This window comes from Pezoporus occidentalis, unplaced genomic scaffold (genome assembly GCF_034315485.1).
Source record: "Pezoporus occidentalis ecotype Australia unplaced genomic scaffold, CSIRO_AGI_Poc_V1 ctg11, whole genome shotgun sequence".
Classification (NCBI taxonomy): domain Eukaryota; kingdom Metazoa; phylum Chordata; class Aves; order Psittaciformes; family Psittacidae; genus Pezoporus; species Pezoporus occidentalis.
Genome location: NW_026912886.1, coordinates 4,317,663 through 4,338,724, shown reverse-complemented (window position 1 = coordinate 4,338,724; position 21,062 = coordinate 4,317,663). Strand labels below are relative to the sequence as shown.

Genomic DNA, 21,062 nt, shown 5'->3' with positions numbered 1-21,062 from the left:
TGCAAGTTGACGAGAAATGTACTTGAAGTGCATGACTCAACATGTTTTGCTTTTTACAATATGCTTATTAAAAATAACTAGATCCAGGCCACTTAAATTACATCATAACCTGTTTGTGCTTATTGTGGAAGTCACCATCAAATTCACAGTTTGATTTTAGGATGAGGAATCACCAAACAGTATCCATAATGATTACCTGTGATCCACTGTGATTTTTATCATGAAGCTTAAACACAGATCACAGTTATACAAGAAGAAAAGCACATTTTTCTTCAAACTCTTTTCAACCAAAAAGCAATACAAAACTCCTAAGAAATCAAAAACAGTAGAATCACCACACACTTTGGGCAGCAACTGACTGAAAATTACAAGCTAATACGTCCAAGGTAATTGTACTTCTAGTTTAGAAAGGGGCTGTCATAACTGTGTATCTTTGGCATAAAGTCTTTTGCTTAAACAAGCACGTTAAATTATAGTAGTGTCAATTCACAGAGAATGAGATCTTAGAACAATTCCAGTAAACATTAATTGTTGCACTTTTATCAGAATTCACAATTAAAACTAACATATACTAGTCAGATCATTCAGGTCTTCACAACGTTATTTAAACAAGTCTTAAAATCCACATTTCTTGTGGCTTATGCCTCACTAAGAAAACAAACTGCCTGAAGAGTTAATAAGAGCAAACGCACTTCTGCAGTTTAGTTGGACACAAGTTTCATTACCAGAAAAATACATTTAATATAAGCCTTCCAGACCCAAGTACTATAATTTGAACAGCAATGTTGTTGGGAGAGGTATTAGGTTACAGTGTACTGCTCAGGCTGAAGCAGTGGTTGGAAGGAGAGGGAAGAAAAAACGAAAAAGAAAAAAAAAAAGAGAGGAAACTCTGAAAATTCCTGTGGTTCAGGGTGTATGCAGAAACAAATGGTATTTACAGTTTCTCTGCTCAAATATTACTTATTTTTAAACCGACATACAAACTGTCATGTAAAATAAAGCCTATATGAAATAAACCTAAAAGCCTCTACAGTGACACACTCATTTTTAACCATTTATATGCAATTTCAGTAATTACTATTAATTTTCTGAGAAGTTGCGTATTTAAAACTGTGAAACTTCATCTGAAGTTTAAAGAATTCCCATGTCCACATAACTAGACAATAAAATTCCCCCAAGTTCATTTAAACAGGAAATTATTGGTTCTATATATTAAGTATTTCACTGTAAGACCTATTCACCTATGCTACTGTGTGTACCATATTCTAAGAAACAAATCTAAACCCCAAATGTTACTGATAACATGAAAACTTAACTTCCTAATGGTGACAGCTTGACACCATTAGGAAATTCTGAAATCACTGCATCTAAGTCTTGACTATGAATTTTATTATTTTCTAGTTAAATTTCAGCTGTAAAATACTATCAATTTTTTCTATAAACCAGAACACTTACCTTATGGGGCCTCCACAAAGAAGTACTAGACATTTCCCTTTTAGAGGTTCCATATCTTTTCTTAACAACAGTTGGTTTTCCTTCATTCCCAGGTTTGAACTGTATGTGCAACTGAGATGTCCTTCCACTATGACACTTGCTGGATAAACAGCAAGAAACTTTTTGACGTGATCCTTCCAGCGAAACACTTCTTTGCAAAACGTGGTAGGTTTTGCTCATCTGTGCATTTGGTCTTTCTAGTTCATTTATATTAATCTGACATTCTGGATCGATTTTTGAGGGTAAACATGCAGATGTGCTACGTGCCAGTTTTAAGTGAGGGTATTTTGCAGTGGAGTTCAGATTTAACTCTGGACTGCAACAGCCATTAACCATTTCACTGCTTGATGCAAATGCTCTTCGAGAGAGATGAACTGAAACACATGGGAAGCCATCAGATACTTCTTCACAAGTTGCCTGCTTGGAACTATTCAAAATTTGACTTTTGTCCTGTAGAGACGGATTCAAGTAAAGTGGTCGAATGTCTCTGACTTCGTCAGAAGAGCAAACTGTTTTAGACAGTCGAAGTCCATTGACTGCTGTTGAAAGGAATCCTTTGGAGATGGTTTGATCTTCTTTTTGTGCCAAGTCACTAGGAGAAATAATTAGTTTATGGGATGTTTGATAGGACCCTCTATGTGGTAGTTGACCTGAGCTTACTGGTGACGCTGGAGGAGTACTGGAAGGACTCCTAGGAAAAATAACCAGTGATGAACAACGTCGCAATGGAATTTTAGTTTTCTTCCTTACTGACAAAGCATCTTGGTCAAAAGCAGTATTATTTCTACACAGACTTTCTCGAGATGAGCTGCTCCTATAGGGATTACATTTGTTTGCAGTGCTTCTATATGAAGAATCACCATGAATACTACTACAGAAAGTACCATCACCTGTCGAAAGAGTGCCACTACCACTGTCACTGATGACACTGTTACTATATGAACCTCCATCACTTGCGGTACTTGCACATGATCCGTAGTCACTGCCAGCACTGCTGAACGATCCACTGTCACTGGCTGCAATACTGCTAAGGCTGCCATTGCACAGAGCAGTATTGCTCAGAAGGCTATCATTAGATCGATGATCAACCACAATTCTAGCGCCACAATTTCCTTCATTAGCAATACCAATGAATGAAGTGTCTTCACCAGTAGGTTCAGCATCACCAGACCGAAGACATCCACTATACTTTCTAGACTGCAGGGAAATGTGCAGTGAAGTGCTCTTTTTTATTTGCAGTGAAGAAACAGTTGCACTTTCCTCTTGATTAATTACTTGTGGCATTACAGGTGCATAAGCAACCTGTCTAGGAGTCAGTTTCATTTGTGTAACATTAGGTGCAGAGTTCTGCAGCTTTTTGAAGTACGTACAACTGTTACTATCCAAAACATCTTCAGAGGTTTCCGATAATGGATCTGTGTTGCTTCTTTGGGCAGCAAAATGCAATCTTAACCGTCGTGCCATTTGTTCTCATTTCCATGCATGTTAGCAAATGAAACCCACAAAGATCCTTCAGCAGAAATGCTACAGGCAGTTGCACAGAACCTAGAGCTAGTACATCACAGCAGTAAAAGTCCATAGAAGTTGCAGTCTTTGACCTAATTTCTACAAAATACTAGTGTTAAGAAAAAAGCCAACTGTACCTCTTGAAATAAGTCAGCGACTCGTTGAACTGCAGTTTCTGGACCGTCTTTGATGGCTTGCAGTCAGAAAGCATTCATTTACAAAGCACTCATGTTCCAACGACCTCAGCTGCAACAACTCACAAATACTACTGACCTTGTTTCAGTTATACCTTCTGTAATTTGCATAAATGAATACAATAATAAACTTCCAGTACTTCCAAGTTTAAAACAGCAACTCCTGCTGCAGCTGCATGAGCTGAGTCAATGTGTCCGTACTTTCCTCAGCAGCGTATGACTACTAATATTTTTACCCATAGGTTTAGAATTACAGGAAGTTGGTAGGAATGAAGTCCCATATAATTGAGTATCAAGTCTAGGATTCAATTTCCAAATAGTAACCATGCTAGCAAACTGCTGAGGTCTGAATTATGCATAAACCAGGGAAATAAGCCTCCTTCCCCTTAAAAACAAAAAAAAAAGAAAGAAGAAAAAGAAGGCTTTCTGCACTATTTAAATAACACTTTAAAGAAACCTGGTTCTACCTCGCAATCTACATGCTGTGATGCAATCACACTTTCTGAAGATTTGCACGTAGTAAAACCTCTCCTGCCAATTAATCTGTAATTTTCAGTGAAGTACAACTGAATTTGAACCACTAAAAGTTACTCTGATTACTAATTCAGAATTTGTTTTCCACCTACCACTTCAACCTTTTATTTTATACCTTAACCTTTCTACAGTACAGCTATTAAAGGTAGAGAGAAACAAACTATTCTTACAAACTGAACTACCTCTTGTTTGCTGGAAGACCACAATAAACCAACATTCACTAGAGTTCAATATGGCATGTAAATACATAAGCAGCTATGCATATTTTAGCACACAAAGCTAAGTACATGCAGAGAAAATATGATTACCCAGCACAATTACAGAAGCAATTCTGCATCATTAGATACAAACTCATACATTCATGGGTATTTTTTGTTTTTGGTTTAATTTTTATTTAAAACAAAAGCGATCAGCATGTCAAGAAGCCAATATCCTGTCAACTCTGGCAAGAGTAATGGCATTGAGAATTCCTGCAAAATGTTTCCCTGGCTCCTGTTGTCTGATAAGGTCCTTTGCTGGCACCTAGTGGGACTTTGGAAAAAAGACAATCTTGAATGCACCTTAACTGGGATTTTTTTGTTGGGCGTTTGTTTGTTGCGTGTTTGGTTTTGGTGGGCTTTTTTTTGACTGGGGGCGAGGGGGGTGACCCCAAACATGTGGCTACAAATGTACTTTTGAATACAGAAGCTACATATGATGCAGTACTAAATGCTACTGCACTGACACGAAATTACTTAGCGCTGCTGAGAAAGTGCAAACAGAAGAGAACACTAGGCCATTTATACTTTTATAGGTCATACTACTAGATTTTTTTCTGCTCCATATTTATTTAACCTTTACTGTATTTTAAGCTAGAAGGCAGTAAAATTAACATTTATACCTCCTTCCCCAAAAAGAGCCAAGAATCAAATTCACAGTACCCTGTTTGCAAGTAACAAATCTGTTTTCTAATGATACTCCAGGGCTTACTTAACCTCTGTTACCTGAATTCCATTATTAGAATGCAGCAATAAATGAATACTAGCTTATTCATAAAAAGCCAACAAATACAATAGCTCATTTATTTCATTATGCTTTGCCAACTGGACTTCTTCTCATGTTTTATGTTTTAGGGGGGCTAGGATGGGGGGTGAAAGGAAAGGAAAATACCATAAAAGATTCTTTTGGTCTCAGTTTCAAAAAGTTATATTTGAAATTCAAGCAATATATATTTAAAAACCAACCAAACAAAAACCACACATACAATCAACCACAAAACCCACCCTAAGATATGCAAGTGAAGAGTAAATAGATGTATTCCTTAAAGCTTCTTTTCTGCCCAAGAAATCAACCCGTTCTCCCCTAAGAGGTGATCCAAAGTGTTTTTCCAATTTTAATAAAGAAGTCTCTAACAATAAACTGATATAGTTTGGTAACTCAGGCTTAAGATTTAAGGGAAGTACCTCATCTCATCATGTCACTCTTCCTTAGCTGGAACTGGGTAGGTATAGTCAGCCAGCTACAGGGTACTTAGTCAACACAAGACGGCTTTTAAAATACAGAATTCCATCTTGCTGAATTAGAATATAAATAAAATAAAACCAGTATTTTTTTCCTAAGTACCAATAGTTCCATTCAAATCTTAACATCATTGACTTCGTCAGCATCAGCAGCAGATCTGGCACTTCTTTTGAAATACACAAATATGTGACAAGTTATTTTAAGACAGGAAGAGACAGCAAGAAGTCATCCAGTCCCTTCCTGCACTGGTCCATCTCATAAGTAATCTCACTGTTCTTCCTGACAGATTTTTCTAATTCATTTTTAAAGGCAACCATCCCTCAGGATTCCACAAACTGCTCAAGCCCTTTATTTTACTAATGGTTTGCAGCAAACCCATAGAAGGCAGTATTTGAAAAGTTTTAAAGCTATTACAGAAAGATTTAAAACTCCAGCTGCTGGTGATACAGCCAGTGCAGCAAGACTTTGCATTTAAACCTAACATCAGACAATATAAGTCTTGAGCCTGGTTTTCAAGAAAGCAACATTTCTTAAATGTAGAAAGCAAAGATTTCAGGCTTGACTTTATCCCCAGCAGTTACAGTGGGGGAGCCTGTCAATGCTAAACAACAAATCACAGCTAAGGCAACAATCTGACTTACTTAAAACAGCTCAAGACATCTGGGATAGAAACTTAGCATTTCTGAGAGCAAGCTAAAGAGAAATAGCTAGACAGCCTTTCCATTCACTAAGTGAGGAGGTGGAAAAGATGAAAAATATTGGGATTATTGTAGAACTATACAGTGACTGATGGGGTCACAATGCCTTGATTTCTAAATATAATCATATACAGGAAACAAAACACCATTTCCAAGTTGATGCCAGTAAAATGTTTTATTGGTTCCTCTCCCCTGAGCAAACAGGCCTAACAACTTATCTACTCTAGATTAGATAAAGAATGCTACGGAATTCTCTTGGTGTAAACCACAACGAAAGCATTGGCCTTCTTCCAAAAAAAATCAGGAATCTGACTTTCTAATCATGCTTCCTGACTTCCAGGCGGTGGCAGTAATGTTCCAATGACTAATGGACAAAGCACTTCAACCTCATGAATAGACTGTAGCCCAAGTCATATTGAGGTGAACATCTGAGCATCCTGAAAAATCCTATTTAACTTGCCATGTAGGCCACAAATGCTGACAATTCCCTTTAAATTACTTTTTTAAAAAATAAAAGAAGAGACCATATTTGCAATACCTGGGACAGGTAATACCACCAGTCAAGAAGTAAATGGTTTGGGCACTGTGTAATGCCTATAACCAAGAAACACGCCTCTTCTATATAATTATTCTCGACATTTTGTGTTTATATTTACATACATTTTCATTCACTCTTTGTGACTTTCACAGATACAATAGATTACTGAATATACATAGAAAGCATGAAGAAAAAAATAATATTCTTCACAGCCAACACACTATTCAAGCACAAAGAGATCCTTCGTAACAGCTATCAGAATGAAACTGTGCTTGGAGAGCAAACTAAAGATCATTCAACCCCTCCTATTAATTTCAAACTACTGCAGAAGGAAAAAGTATACATTCAAGTGATAAGGAATGTCTGTGAAGTAGCCCAAGGATGCAACTGTCATGACTGTACTGCTACCAGCCTTACTCATTTACAATAAAACATACAGGCAGAAAGATAGGGAAGTAGGTATCTTCACAGTAAAATGAGCATGGGCAGAGAAGGAGTTTTGATTTCACCAAGAAAATAAATGCACAAGCTATCCCTGTCTCATGACCTGCCATTCAGACAGTGACACCAATGTACAAGATCACAAACCACCATCCACTTAAGTTCTCCAAAGAAAATGCACACCCGCTTTCTTTCCTGCCACTCCCCACACATTGGAGCTGCTCACACCGTGTATCAATACACCTACTTTGTGGGAAAGATCAATGTTCAATGCAGAGCTTTCAAAATCACTGAAGAATGTGGCCATATCATTTGAAAAGCACTGTAAAAGAACAATGCTTTTATGACTTAAAGCACATCAGAAGATAGGAATAATAATATAATTGCTTCAGAGCATCACAATGTGTGGTAATGTCAGTGAAGTAAATGAATCGGGTCTGCCTTCAGCTTTAGGTTTCATCATAGAAGTTAAGGGGGGCTGGTGTGGAGTTTTTATCCATGTTGAATCCAGATGAGCTTACTTTCATTCAAGACTTTAATATATTGCAATACCAACAGAATGGAACCTACCAAACGGTTTTCATCAAATACTTCAAAAAGGAGTCTGTGTTTCTGAGGATTAACCTGGGAAAAATAAATACGTTAACAGTTAAAATGTATGCCAAATACCAGCATTTGTCTTCAGCAAAATCTCTATGTTTATGAAGGACAAAAGAAATGCTTAAGAACTAAATTAAACAGAAAATCTACATCTTGTTGCCATTCACTATGTAACACATTTCTAATGGAAACAATAAGCCAAGACTGGTGCTACCCCAAACTGTTTTTAACTCCATGTTCATGTTTTTAAACATTCATGGAATAAAGATAACATCAAGACTAAAAATCCAACTCTGGTATAAATAAAAACATTGGCAAATGTATTTGTCAGAAAAGAGGTCTCTGAACCTTTCTACACATTAATTATAGACATATTTCCAATTTTAAGCTAAAGTAGTGATAAAACATTTTTCCTAATGTGCTAATATAATATCCAACATCAGTAATAAGCTTACAGAAAACACTTACTCTAAATAAGAGTTCTTCATTCCACTTTGGGTTTAAGGACTGTATGGCAGGGAGTGGTTAGACAAAAGGAAAAAAAATAGGAAGACAGTATTGGTTATTCTGGTTTTGGTGTATGCTTTGAATCTTTCAAATCTGTTTTATCCCATGTAACAACCCACTTAAAGTACAAAAGCTTTAAGCTTGATATTGCACATAAAAATTATGAACTCTTAGCAAATGCCGAATCTCTCAACACTGTAATCTAGACAGCCCAGGCACAGGTGGGCCATACACTGTATAACCTGCTCAACTAAACACATCTTTCAACTGTGGCTATTTTTAAAAATACCAGAGATATTTTGAACTCTCATCATAGTTAAATTAACAATTTATGTTAATTTAACTATGAATTAACTATGGGAAAATGCACGAGTGATCTTGTAACATAAATCACTGCCACTGCCTGAACAACGATTTGGAAGAGTACTTTACCTCTCATGTATACAACTCTTCATTTTTATTTAATCTAACATAAATTGCCAATACTGACTTTTTCTTGCCTATATTCTCAGGAAAGGAGCAGGAGTAGTATCATGGCTCAGGTGGACTGTGCTATTTAATATTTAAACACTACCAATCAGTTTTATGGTTTGAACTAAGATATAAAAGTTGTACAGCAACAGAGATACTTGTATCATTAAAGATCCCACAAAATCAGAAAAATTTGTTTTTTTCCATTAATTGCACAGTTTCAAATCCATACTCACCTCATCTTCTTTAGTGTTTCTCTACCCTTCACTATAGTTATTGAAAAGACCAAAATAATGCCACAAACATGGAAACAGAGCAGGTCATGGAACATTCCTTTCCCCATTCCGTTCATTCAAGTGACATTAATTCTCATATTTCCTGTAGTATTAACTTTTCCTCTAGAGCCTGATAAAAAACCACCACACCCACAACGATTAGATGGCTAACCTTTTTAATAGTTTTTGTCTGAACACTGGTAAGGACTCCATTCGCCGGATCATAAGCTGTCACTTTCACATATGGGTCACTGGGAGGGGGAAGGAAAAAGATAAGCATGCTGCTGTATATCCTTTTTTGTCAGCATTATCAGCAGTTGTTTTTTTAAAAGGGTTAAATTAACAGAAGCTGTGAAACTAGGAGTTACAGTGACTTTATGAACACCACACACGTTTGTACTTAGTCATTTTCTAAATAGAGATAAAACTTATCTGACCATTGTTACTGATTATGACCATAGTTAGTAGCTATGCCATTTTATACTCAGTATGTCACTACAATTTGATTCTCTCTCCCCCCCTTTCAGGACTCCAAATCTCATGAGCACAAGTTTAATAAATTCTCAAGCATTTCAACAAGACATATCTTGAAAAAAATTGAAACCAGTTGTGACTGAAGAAACCTGAAGCATTAAATGTCTTAGATTTAACAATTTACAACACTGGAAATTGAAGTACTTCTTTGAACATGCAATATTTTTTACTAAATGTTCCCTCAGTTTTGCAGAGTGAAATTCAGTTTAACCTGAATTTTTCTGTGGATGAAGGTGTCCTAATATGGTTGCTTAAAATGGCCTACTGCCTCAGATTTGGGTTTTTCCTTCCTGTGGTACAATAAACAACAGATTATATGAATACCTACTTTTCATGAACAGAGCCAAGACATTCAATTGCTCAAACAGACCAGTAACAAAAGGTGACCAAGACTGTCTGCCACATGGCAAAAGAGCATACGGTTTTCACATATTTAAGTTATGATGAGAAAAGCTGTCCTATTCTGTTTAAAGCACAAAAATTGCGTGTGAAAAAAATACTAAACAGAGACTGTCTGGCTTTAGGGAAAATATGAGTATCACAAGAGAAATTTTTCTAATGCTAAGCTCACATAACAATTTTGCTTGAGCTAAAATAACAGCATTCCATACATATGCCAAAGTGGCTGACAGCAGAACTAGTACTAAATCCATCAGTACTTTTCTAGACCCTCTGCACATGGGCCAGAAGAAGTAGCTTTAGTGCAAGCTGTATGCTGCCACTTGCCAATTCTACCAGAGCCTACAAAGCATTTCAATTACCAGTTCAAAAGTCTCATCTTTCCTGTGGTAAATGTTAGTATTTTGATTGTTTCTTCCCTTATACAGGCTGTTAACTGTCAAATTTGTACATACCCAGAGCCTGCAGCCACTGGCATAGGTTTACTACATCTATACAATTGGTGGATACTCTTCCTCTGCAGATAATTTGAGTTGAAATAGTCTTGTTGCTACCAGTGTTTAGTACCGTGCTCCTTCCAAGCCTTTAAAGCACAGATGACACAGTTTTTATTATAACTGAACTGTTATTTTAGCTCGGTCTACCAAAAGATATATACGTGTGTCTATCCTCCATGGCAGAACTATTTAACTGTGAAGAGAATTAAACCTTCCCACACATTGTTTTACCAGTGTATAAGATCTGTCCAAGTGAGTCATTGGCAAGAAAACAGGTATCTTCACATTGATATATTCTCTGATGATTTTATAAGGTCACCAGTTAAAATAGTCCTGATGTTTTTGGAAAGAGACACAGCAGGATTTACTAAAATTTAAACAGCTGTGGAAAGAAAATAAAAAAGCATCTGTCTCTTAATACATTAACAACATATATTCTTACCTGGCTCCCAAGATATCTTTCTTGGCCAGGCCAATTCCAGCTATAATCTTCACCCTGACGATTCGTGTGTTCTCCTAAAATGAAAAAGAACATATTAAAGATGCATTTTTCAGACCTATTTTTAAGTGAAAACAATGCTTGGCATCATTTTGAATCTACACTGAAAGCTAAGAAATGCAGTTACTTGTCTTACAGAAACAGCTGTAAGTTTCAGTAGCAAATTTATTCTGCCTTTACCCCTTTTAATGTCTTATCGCCATCATATCCAGATATATGGATATGTGTTGTAATGTGTAATTAAACACAAAACTGTATAAGTCAATATAGTAGGGTTTGAGGGGTTTAAAGTTCCTTTTGTTTCTCAGCATTCTAAAGGAGTGGGATTTTGTTTCGAGTTAGGGTGCTTAGCCCAACACAACTGTTAACCCTCTTTCCCAATTTCCAAACGGTTGCAGCAGCAGCAGTTACCACATTCCCCCAGTGAGCCTTGCAACACACTTGTATCAGACTGGATGCAGTATGGATGTAGTGCATAGCGCACACATAGCTTCTCCTAGGGCAACAGTCAGCCCAAGCTGCTAACACTGCAATTCATACAGCCCAGTGACTTCTCCTGCTCCCAGGTAAGCAAGCATCTGGGAGCCGTTTCCACACGCAGTTCCATGTTTTTCAGCAGGCAATTCTTAGCTGTCTTTTCAACAGAGTAGACAAGGACGTCTTTGAGATCGTGCTCTGACCAGTGTAACAATCTTCGGTGCACATGGAACACAACGAATTCACCGCCACGTCCATCCTACCAGCCATTCAAGTGAGGCACATTAAACACTCAGGCAAATGCGTACGGACCAAGAAAATTTTCACCTAATGGTATCTTCGCATTCATCATGGGGTGGGAAATAAATTCTGACCATAAATTTATATCCTTGGGGGAATGAAAAAGGGATCAAATTTATCAAAACATATTAATAAAGCAGTAAAGAACTCTGGGGAAAAAAAAAGCAAGAATAAAGAATTCTTGCTTCCATTTTTATTCTACAGCACAGAGAGGCCACACTTAAAACACTGGGATTTCTGAAATGACCCATCAGCAGGCCGAGATTTTTAAAAACCAGAAACTGTTCCAGGTACACATTATTCAAATTACAGCTTCACAGGAGGGACATAAGCAATTAACTCTCCTCCTGTTAATTAATATAGCCCCATAGAGTTCTGCACAGCTCATCTGATAAGCCGCTGAATTCAAGGGGGGGGGGCAATCCCAACAGCTGTGACCATGTCAGAGGAAGATGACAAGCGAGCAGTTTTTCTAAAAAGCAAAAAGCTTTGCAGATGGACTGTTTGTAGGCAATGGCTTGTCAGAGACACTTGTGAGGAAAGCTGAACCAATCCAGGTGGTTAAGGAGTTAAACAGATACCAAGAGTAATGGGTGAAGCAGCAGATGTCGTCCCTGCGGCATTCCCGAATTCCACATATGATTCAAAGTGCTTTCAAAAGGAGACTTGTAGGCAGAAAGTTTGTTTTCTCGTTGGTCTCCTGTATAATCACAGGGCTGGACTCGCTAACCAATACCAACTGGAGGGGTTTGCAAAGTTAACAGAGAACTGCATGCTGATCCTGAGGCAGACTACTGGCTAACAAGGTAAAGCTGAAAACAAACCACTACATAAAATGTATTTTAACAAAGTTTATCCCACTCTCTGTAGTCTGAGGTGACTGCCAGGGGACTGAGATGAACACCTACAATACCCACCTACTGAGCAGTCAATTGGCCAAGACAATCCCTGACTAATCAAGTCTATCTTCCACCTTTGCCTCCCAAGAAATTGTCTCCTTATAGGAAATGTAACAGTTCAGAAAAGAAAACCTAATAACCAACTGCACTGAGCACTACTAGGGGCAGTCCCAAGCTTTCAGAATTCTGAGCCATGACCAGGCTTTTAAGGTAACACATGATGTTACCAATATATTTTATGACACCAATAGAACTGACTAGATTTAAGAAAAATCAAGTATAAAACTGTGTTGGCATCAAATAAAGAAGAGCTGATTGTTACTATTTTTGTATTATTCCAAAAACCCTAACATACCCACCCTTGCCTTGCATTCCAAAACAGCACCCACTTCAGCTCCGATCAATTACCCAGCTTCAGTGACATTCAACATCAGTTAGCTCTGGAGACTGCTCACGTTGAGGAGTAAGTATCATGTGTACACTTCTGCTCTCACTGAGAACTTGCACACTTCACTCCGCACCACTACCCTCTCCCAGCAAGAGGCTCCTCAGTCACAGCCCATGGGACCCAAGTGACAGAATCCAGTTTGAGAAACAATCTCATCACCTCCTCCTCTGAAAAAGAGCAAAGGCCGACACTAGCTTAGGATAAACCTCCCTAAAAGACAAATACATTTTCTTTGATCTGCATTTAGTTGCTTAGACTACCAGCTTTGTTCAGCTATTCAAGCATGAGAAAAGTAAAGACAGTTAGATGCTTTTGGGCACGGGCAGTCAGGCTTAACAGGGCATCAACCTAGTCCACACAGGATCCCAGAAATAGGATCTATGCTCCTCAGATTGTAAAGTAGGCTTAATCACACAGTTTGTTTACTTATATCATAATAGAGATTTGAATTTATTTGAATGCTATTTTACATAAAGACAAGTTGCTTTGTGTATGACCTCAGGAAATTGGAAGCCGCAAACCTGAGGCTGGGATGATGAAGGTTGATTTAAACATGCATTGCTGCCAGAGTTTTATGTATCTGGGATCAGTGCCAAACTAGGGCAGCTACAGAATTTTATGTAGCCCAGCACAACAACTAAACAAGCTGACATCTGCTTATGAACTGCCATGCAGAAATACCCTCACAGATTAACAAAACCAGTTTAAAATTCTTTCTTTTCCAACCTACAAAGACTAGAAACTTCAGGGAAAAAAAAACACACTAATGTGCAAAGGCAATACTTAATTACAAGAGATTAGGGTCCCTATTCTCTTGTCACACCAATGTGCAAGGCAAACCGGGAGAAATTCAGACAGCTCAACCCAAACACAGTCAGAAAAGTCTAACACTGGAAGGTCCCATTATGCTGCAACCCCAAACATCCTGAAGAGGCAGAGGCCTGCTGACAGGATACCCATCTGCACCATGACCATATGACCTCTCCTCCCCGCTCACTGATGACAGGCAGAATTGCTAAGGAACGGCTGCCTCAGCTCACAAAAGCTGTCCCAAACACACTGATGGCAAAGCAGTGAACACCCGAATATGTTCCAAATGAACATCCAAACATCCATGTTCCAGGACTGTTAGAAGCTGATCTCATGCAGCCAAAAATTAGGCGGCGTAAGCTCTGCACAGAGGCAAAGAATCAGATATTTGATTCTGACATCCACAAGGAATAGGTTCAATACCAAAACTTCATGGTTTCGAAGGCAGTTTTGAACCTTTTCTTTCATTCACCTTGCGCAGGAGACCTTATTGCCCTCTTCCTAGCCACACATACAAGAAATGGTGGATTAGTAACTGCTTCTGTAGATCTACAGACAGCTGCAACTGGATAGTGTTTTGTAGTCCAAGAAACACAAAGGCTGCAGCCTGTGCCTCTTCTATATTGACTGCAGACGTTCTCAAGCTCACCTTGCTATTCTTTTCCACCAGTGCAGTGCTTCCAGTGGCTCTGGTGGCACTGGAAGGGATAGGCACCTAGTGAGTAAGCAGGAACATGCCAGCGGCATCTAGCAGCACTGCAGCCTGCCTAGGAAGCTGCTCTCTCAGCCCAGTTTCTCTCCCCAAGGGCCATAAATGCCTACCCATGCTTTTGCAGTCCTGACATTAACTGAAAGGGGTCAGACTGAATTTGTGCAGCTGAGGGGACTAAATACCGCTGCTGCTTTGAATCTTAGAGGTTTAATGCCCTAGTACCCAGCTGCTCTGTAACACAGACATGCACTTTGAGAAACAGGCACACACAACAGCCCACCAAAGGCAGCAGCTCTGGGCAGAGTCATACAGGGGTTGTCTGTATAGATGGGCACAGATGTTCAGCTTCTTTTGACATTTGACTGCCAGCCACTTTGGAGGCTGGACGGGGAAAGAAAGGCAATAATGGCCCCAACACAGCATCATATACGAAATACGAGAGGATCATTTCACCGTTAAAACTATCAGTTGTAAAGCGTTCCCTTGAACAACACAAGTACTCCAGTATGAATCAGGTAAAAACAGTGTAGGAAAATAACTATTTGTTGAACTACTGAACCTGCCAGGGAGTGGCTGCATAAAACTGAACTCCAAATGACACTGAGTGCTCATCTTGGTTAGTTTGCTCCCAACAAATTAAAAGATAATTTAGTTTTAGAGGTTATACGATATATTTAAAGCTGTGGTGTAGGGTAAAGGGGGGAGTAAGGCTACCAGATATTACAGAGACTGAGCTGCCCAGAAATTCTTAGTCTGATTAAGTCAGACAAAACACCCTTTACAAAGCTGAATCAGCAAGTTAGTTATCTTATTATGGACTTTCAGATTTTATCATTATTCTATTGTTAGTCATATTAGTGCATGCTAAAGTACACATTCAAGATTAACTGGTCAAAATATCTGGGTCTGCTAACCCTTGCCATTTTCACAACCTCTTAACAATGAATCTGTTTACTAACAGGTCTTACAAGATGATGAACAAGATGATGAAATCAGTTTCTGAGCTGATATGTAGACAAGCAATAACTTAAAGCCAATGCCTGCCAGCCTGTGATACTTTGTATGCCTATTGGTTTTAAAATGTGTTCTCTACACTGCAAAGCAAAAGTCAGACTAATAAGGTGGCACTTCCAGAAGTAAATAGCATTCATCTGCACAAAAAGCCACTACGAATCTACCTAGATTCAATTAATACATATTAAGGCAAGATTCAGAACTATTCATTCTGGGCAAGAAACCAGCATTTGGAAACAAATGTCAAGCTCTTAAGGAGTTTTAAAGGTGCTTACAACATGATCAAAATCAAATAATCTTGCCTAGGTTACAGCTCTTTGTAGTCAATGACTATAAAGGAGGAGCATGACCAAAGCCCATTCTCACCAACAACCTTCTAAAGTTCACACAGCAGGAAAACAATGCTAATGACAACTGGGAAAGTGACTCCTGCTTTAGTGGTGGAAGTTTAACATGGAACAGAAGACAGAAGAAAAAGAATACACAGAAAGCAAGCCTGAGAAAGGAAGCATAAATTAAGACACTGTGACATGGTGATGACTACAGTACAGAACACTGAATAAAGCAGAGGATGACCAGTAAGTGTGATCCAGGTCCCTGAAGGTAGGCTCCAGTCTGCGAGTGTGTGCACATGCATGTGTACAGATACACATATGGGCCCATAGAGTGTGCTGACAGTTTCACAGACTGTAAATGATGAAATACTCCCAACACAAACCAAATGTGAGAAGATTCACAAGATCACAACAAAGAGATCTAGCTGGTCACTTTGCAAGTGTTAACTGCTGCCTGTAGCTGGAGACAGGGAGTGGGAGAAAAAAAGCTCAGCATTTTCCCTTTTGTACACTGAAATACTATAATGTTATGCCAGCAACACAGGTCTGCAACATTCAATAATTCAACTATTACACTAACTGTCCTCCTTCACTTAGAGCTGTAAGACAAAATGCATAACATGCTATTATCTAACTCAGTGGCTATAAAAGCTCTGATGGTAATGTAAACACTTCAAGTCCAAACAATTTTACAGGAGTCTTGAACCTGAGAAACAGATTGCAACTTGCTGAACAATGATTCCTGACACATCCCAAACCTCCAGCAATGCTCATCTGAGTCTGACTCCAATCAGTCAACTACCATATAGAAATACCAGACTGATGTGTGTAAGACACACACAAAATTCAGACAAAATACAATAATTGTCTAGCAATAGAAAAGTTTTTAAAAAGGGCTCTCCAGAGTACAAAAAAAATATTTTTATTCGCTTTCCTATTTTAATCTTCGGTTCAAGTTTTGGTTTTGCTTTTACAATATACTTCTACAGAGAAGATTCACACAGGATGCAAGGAAAAACCAAACCCGGGATGGTTAGTCTGATGTAAAACATAAAATGGTAGTATCTGCTGGACTACTAGAGAGCTTTTTTTGAGGAAGCCAATACAAAAATGTCTGAAGTAGTCTAACACAGAACATGCTTTGTAGTAAAGAACTGCTCCAGGCAATAACATCCTGTTATTCTTTTGTTCCAGTTAGATAGGTCAAGAATCAACTACCACTAAGTCAAGCCACGAAAAGAGCATCAGAAGATATTACAACAATAAAACTGTACAGGAGCATCACCTTTGAAGATTCTGGTAATATCTGGAATTATGTATTAAAGATTTCTTAAGCTTCATATCATGCCTGCACACAGCATACAGAGATAACAGCAAATTAAGATTTGGGCATGTGCAGATAAGGCAAGCTGAAATAAACATACCAAGAGCTTGGAAGTTCAAAACTGAAACCAGAAAATAGCCTAGCCTAAAAAGGAAGGGCTGTTCAATGGGCTGGATGTGTTCTACATCCCATGTAGAGCGATCCCTCCCATCCCACGTACTGAGGTTGAGAAAGTCAGGGAGGAGAAAAAAAATAAGAGTTTATCAACTTTTATAGAGTGTCCAGTGCACATCTACGCAAACTGCTGACCTTACTAAGGAACAGCTATAAACAGCAAGAAAGGTCAGGACACTTGCATGGGTGGAAGTGCACTAAAGCCAAGACCTTGTTAAAGAATACGTACTTGCATAAGAGATATGCACCATGAATATATAGTTTCTTTTATAACACGCTTCTTGCACCTGTGAGATGCCTTACTCAAGGTACCCAGCTTTTTACCCTATTACTAGTTTGTATTTCAAGCATAAATCATTGATTAAAGACAGACAGCATAACATAAAAGGCTCGGAAGCCTTGGAGCAGCTCAGAAACAAGGCTGAAAGATTACTTACACCTAAAGTGTGTACACATTCCAGTTGAGTACATAGCTTCTTGCATCTGACAATTTCAGTAGATGACACCATTGTGTTGCTCTAAGTTAAACCTTTATCTTAGCAAGTTTCCTAGACTGTATCTCCCAACCAAGAGCACTTATTTCAAATTTCATTAAAAGTTTATTTCCTTTTAATTTGTTTTTGAGAGGTTTGAAGGATTTTTTGTTGGTTTGGGGGATTATTTTTTTTCCTTTTGGGGGGGGGAGGGGGGTGTTTGTTGGTTTCTGTGGGTTTTGGTTTGTTTGGTTTGTTGTTTTTTTTTTTTACCTGGAGCTCATTAGTGACCATAAAAGTTATGTGTGAGTGTTTCACAACAAAAACATACTCCTTAGGGGCATTTAAGGGAGAGATAAGCAGTCTTTCTTCAAAGAAAACTTTCAGAGTCTGAATAATTAAGGATTTGGCTCTTCCATTATCTACACTGGGGTTAGCACAGAAGGTTTTTCCTTGAGCAGTCTAGAAGATACTGACATTCTTCAAACATTAAAAAGCACACTCACGAACAGACCTTCCTCATATATTATAAAGAGGTACTAAGAATTTTAAATAAAATTCTTCAGATCTTAAACAAAAGAACTCCAGCACGTAATTATAAGATCAGGCTAGCTAAGAGCACTTACATATTCTGCATTCAGCTTAAGCAATTCTATCAGGAGATAGGTACAAAGTTGACAGCATAAGAAATAGACCAAATGAAGTTACTGTTAAAACTTATCATCCCATTTGAAAGAAAGCATTTCCCACAGAATGGTGAGCTTTAGTTGAAGGAAAGTAGTTCATGCAATATCCAGACCTTGCAAGTTAGACAGACATGTATGTTAAGTGACCTCTAATGATGAGTTTTGTTAGCATCACCAGTTAGCATAACTGGTGATGCTAACATTCCACCAGGAGATGGAAATAAAGGAGACTGCTGTATTGACCATTCCTTCACAACCCAAAGAGCACTCTTTTCCCCCCTCTATGGTGCCTATCAGAGCCAGACCATTCTTCTTTGAAGAAATTCTCTCAAAGCAAGCAAAGCAAGTTTTAGATTCAGGAAGATTCCTATTATAGAACTACATTAATCAATCTTTAATTATGCCTACAAGTCATTAACTTCCACCTGCTGGTTACAATCCAGTCTTACTAACTAAAAGAACTTTAATTGTACCACAGGAGAACTTTGTGTTCATAAATAAGGAAGTCTCATCTTTCAAGAAATGCTGGCTGTTACTACAGATTGTATTTAACACCTCTTTTCGTTTGCAAATTAAGGAAAATATTCGAGACAAGAGTCCAAGAAATGGAGTTACCTGTCTGCCAACAGACTTTTCCTACATAAATAAATAATAACCAATCGAACAAAAAAACCAAAACCAAACCCTACACCAACCAAGAAAAGGTTAACGTTTTCATAAGAAGCAATCCAGAGGAAGATGAGCCATGCCAGTCTCCCAGGTAGGGAGGGAGTCATCAGAATAATCTCCAAAATACAACAATATGAGAAGGACTGTGGGGTAAGGTGTGCAGCAGCAGAGAAGACAAACCATGTATCCAAGACTTTCAGTTTACCAGCAGCAAGTGAAATAACCATAAACAACCTTCTCCAGAAGTGTATCCTAAAAGGACATAAGAATACATCCAAAACTTTCCAGAATGGAATACCACATGCTTATGAGAAAACCTGTGACCTGCAGAAAACGAACACTTGGTCTACATAGGACAGCTCTTAAGTGACTGAGAAACCTGAAATGGCAATGAGTAAGAGTCAAAAGTGTATTTTTGCCTGTAAGAAGTTTCCATTACTAGTTTGAAACAGATCAAACATCATAGACATGACAGATAAAAAAGCCAGTGACCTTATAATGCTATTTAGGCAATATATATGCGAAAAAAGAAAGTCCCCAAGTCAGGCTGGGACTGTAAGAACACTGACACAAATATTTACACTAAATTGGCTATGAAGTAGATGAGTATCAACAAGCAGCATCATTTTAATAAAAGCCATTCCAAAGCCCAACAGCCAAAAAAACTGTAGTAATGGACAACCCACCTCAACAAGCATGTTTAGGAGCACCAGCATAGTTACCACTGCTATGACAAAGAAAAACAGCAGCAATTGTGTTAGTCCGCTCCTGCGGATCTGAACCAACACTGGCAACTACTTTCAAAGGTAAATGTATCCGAGTATGCAACAATAGACCCTGCTCTGGATACAGAATTATTAGTTTTCCCCATTGACTCTTCTAGTGCTTATTATTTCAATATCCAAGTAAGTCGTAAGAAGTCCTACGGATGACAGCATGATACTCTATCCATTTTACAGAAGAAAACATGAACCAGATAAATTAAGGACAAATACACATTCTAACACTGCATTCAACTGCCTCAACAATTAGACCAACTTTTCACCTTCTTTTGTTATTTACAATTACTATGTTAACCATACAATTATATGCAGTAGCTACAACAAATCAAGACGTTTTGCAGATAACACCATTTCCTTTTTACCAGACAATTTTAATCCATACCCCAAGCAAATCCATCTTGCAGAATGGATTGCAGAGCAGCCCTGGGGAACCAGCACTGTGAAGACAAACTCTGAAAAGCTTGCAAAACAGATGGGGGAGGTTTTTATAGAGAACTCCTTGATGCTACTTTCAATATGATTTGGGTTTCTGACTCTGTGGTTTTGTGGTGAGTTGTGTATGCAACCTTCCAGATTTAAACTCTGAGAAAACAAAAAAATACAATCTAGAGAGGCACAACCCTAGTTGCCATTATAGCACTCTCGGCAAAGCAGCTTGCAGCAGTTTTCCTGGAACCCTAAATTCATTCGTTTTGTCACTTGTGCATGCAGAATAACATGTGAAAACAATGAAGAAAACAGTGTCCTTTATATGTGAACCAATAAGCACCGAGTATCAGAGGCTGATCATAAAGAAGCCGTACTTTTCACATCTGTAACTTGAAAAAGTTTGGCTAAGCTTTTGAATTATGGAAGAAGTTGGATCTGATGATTTGTTACATATTCAAACTTTCTCTCTCTTCCCCCAGCTGTTCCAAAGGAATGTGTTCATGTTGAAAAGGATGGAGGGAAGATCAGAATTATCCAATTCTGACCAGATTTCAAAATACTGAAACAACTAAACTGACCAAAGTTTAATAACATTAAAAGAAAGCCTGAGGCACAGAATGTTTTAGTCCAACTAGATAGCCTCAAAAAGTTACTAGCAACTGAAAATAGGATCTTGCAATGAGAAGTGCTATGCAACCCTTGCAGCATGCTGGCTTCATTTTCTATTAGAACTCCTATGCAATTCAAATATTAAGATGAAAAAAAACCACAAAAACCAAAACCCACAACTTGAGAGCCTTATAGTTAGTTCTCCAGAAGTAAAGCAGAACTTGAGAAAGAGAC

The 21,062-nt window shown here is 38.3% G+C and overlaps 1 protein-coding gene across 4 annotated transcripts in view; it reads right to left on the bottom strand.

Moving 5' to 3' along the window:
* The window catches only part of NEDD4 (NEDD4 E3 ubiquitin protein ligase), a 58,511-nt gene that overhangs the window by 36,249 nt on the left and 1,200 nt on the right, over positions 1 to 21,062 (bottom strand). The window contains exons 2-5 of one of the 4 annotated variants that reach the window (XM_062627827.1): positions 10,631 to 10,704; positions 8,931 to 9,009; positions 7,974 to 8,012; positions 7,476 to 7,529 (exon numbers count right to left, since the gene is read on the bottom strand). In XM_062627827.1, coding sequence (XP_062483811.1) covers positions 7,476 to 7,529; positions 7,974 to 8,012; positions 8,931 to 9,009; positions 10,631 to 10,704 — 246 coding nt within the window. Of the gene's footprint in view, positions 1 to 1,455; positions 4,070 to 7,475; positions 7,530 to 7,973; positions 8,013 to 8,930; positions 9,010 to 10,630; positions 10,705 to 21,062 lie in introns of those variants that run through there. The other 3 variants (XR_009966487.1, XM_062627817.1, XM_062627808.1) reach the window with 3 other exon arrangements.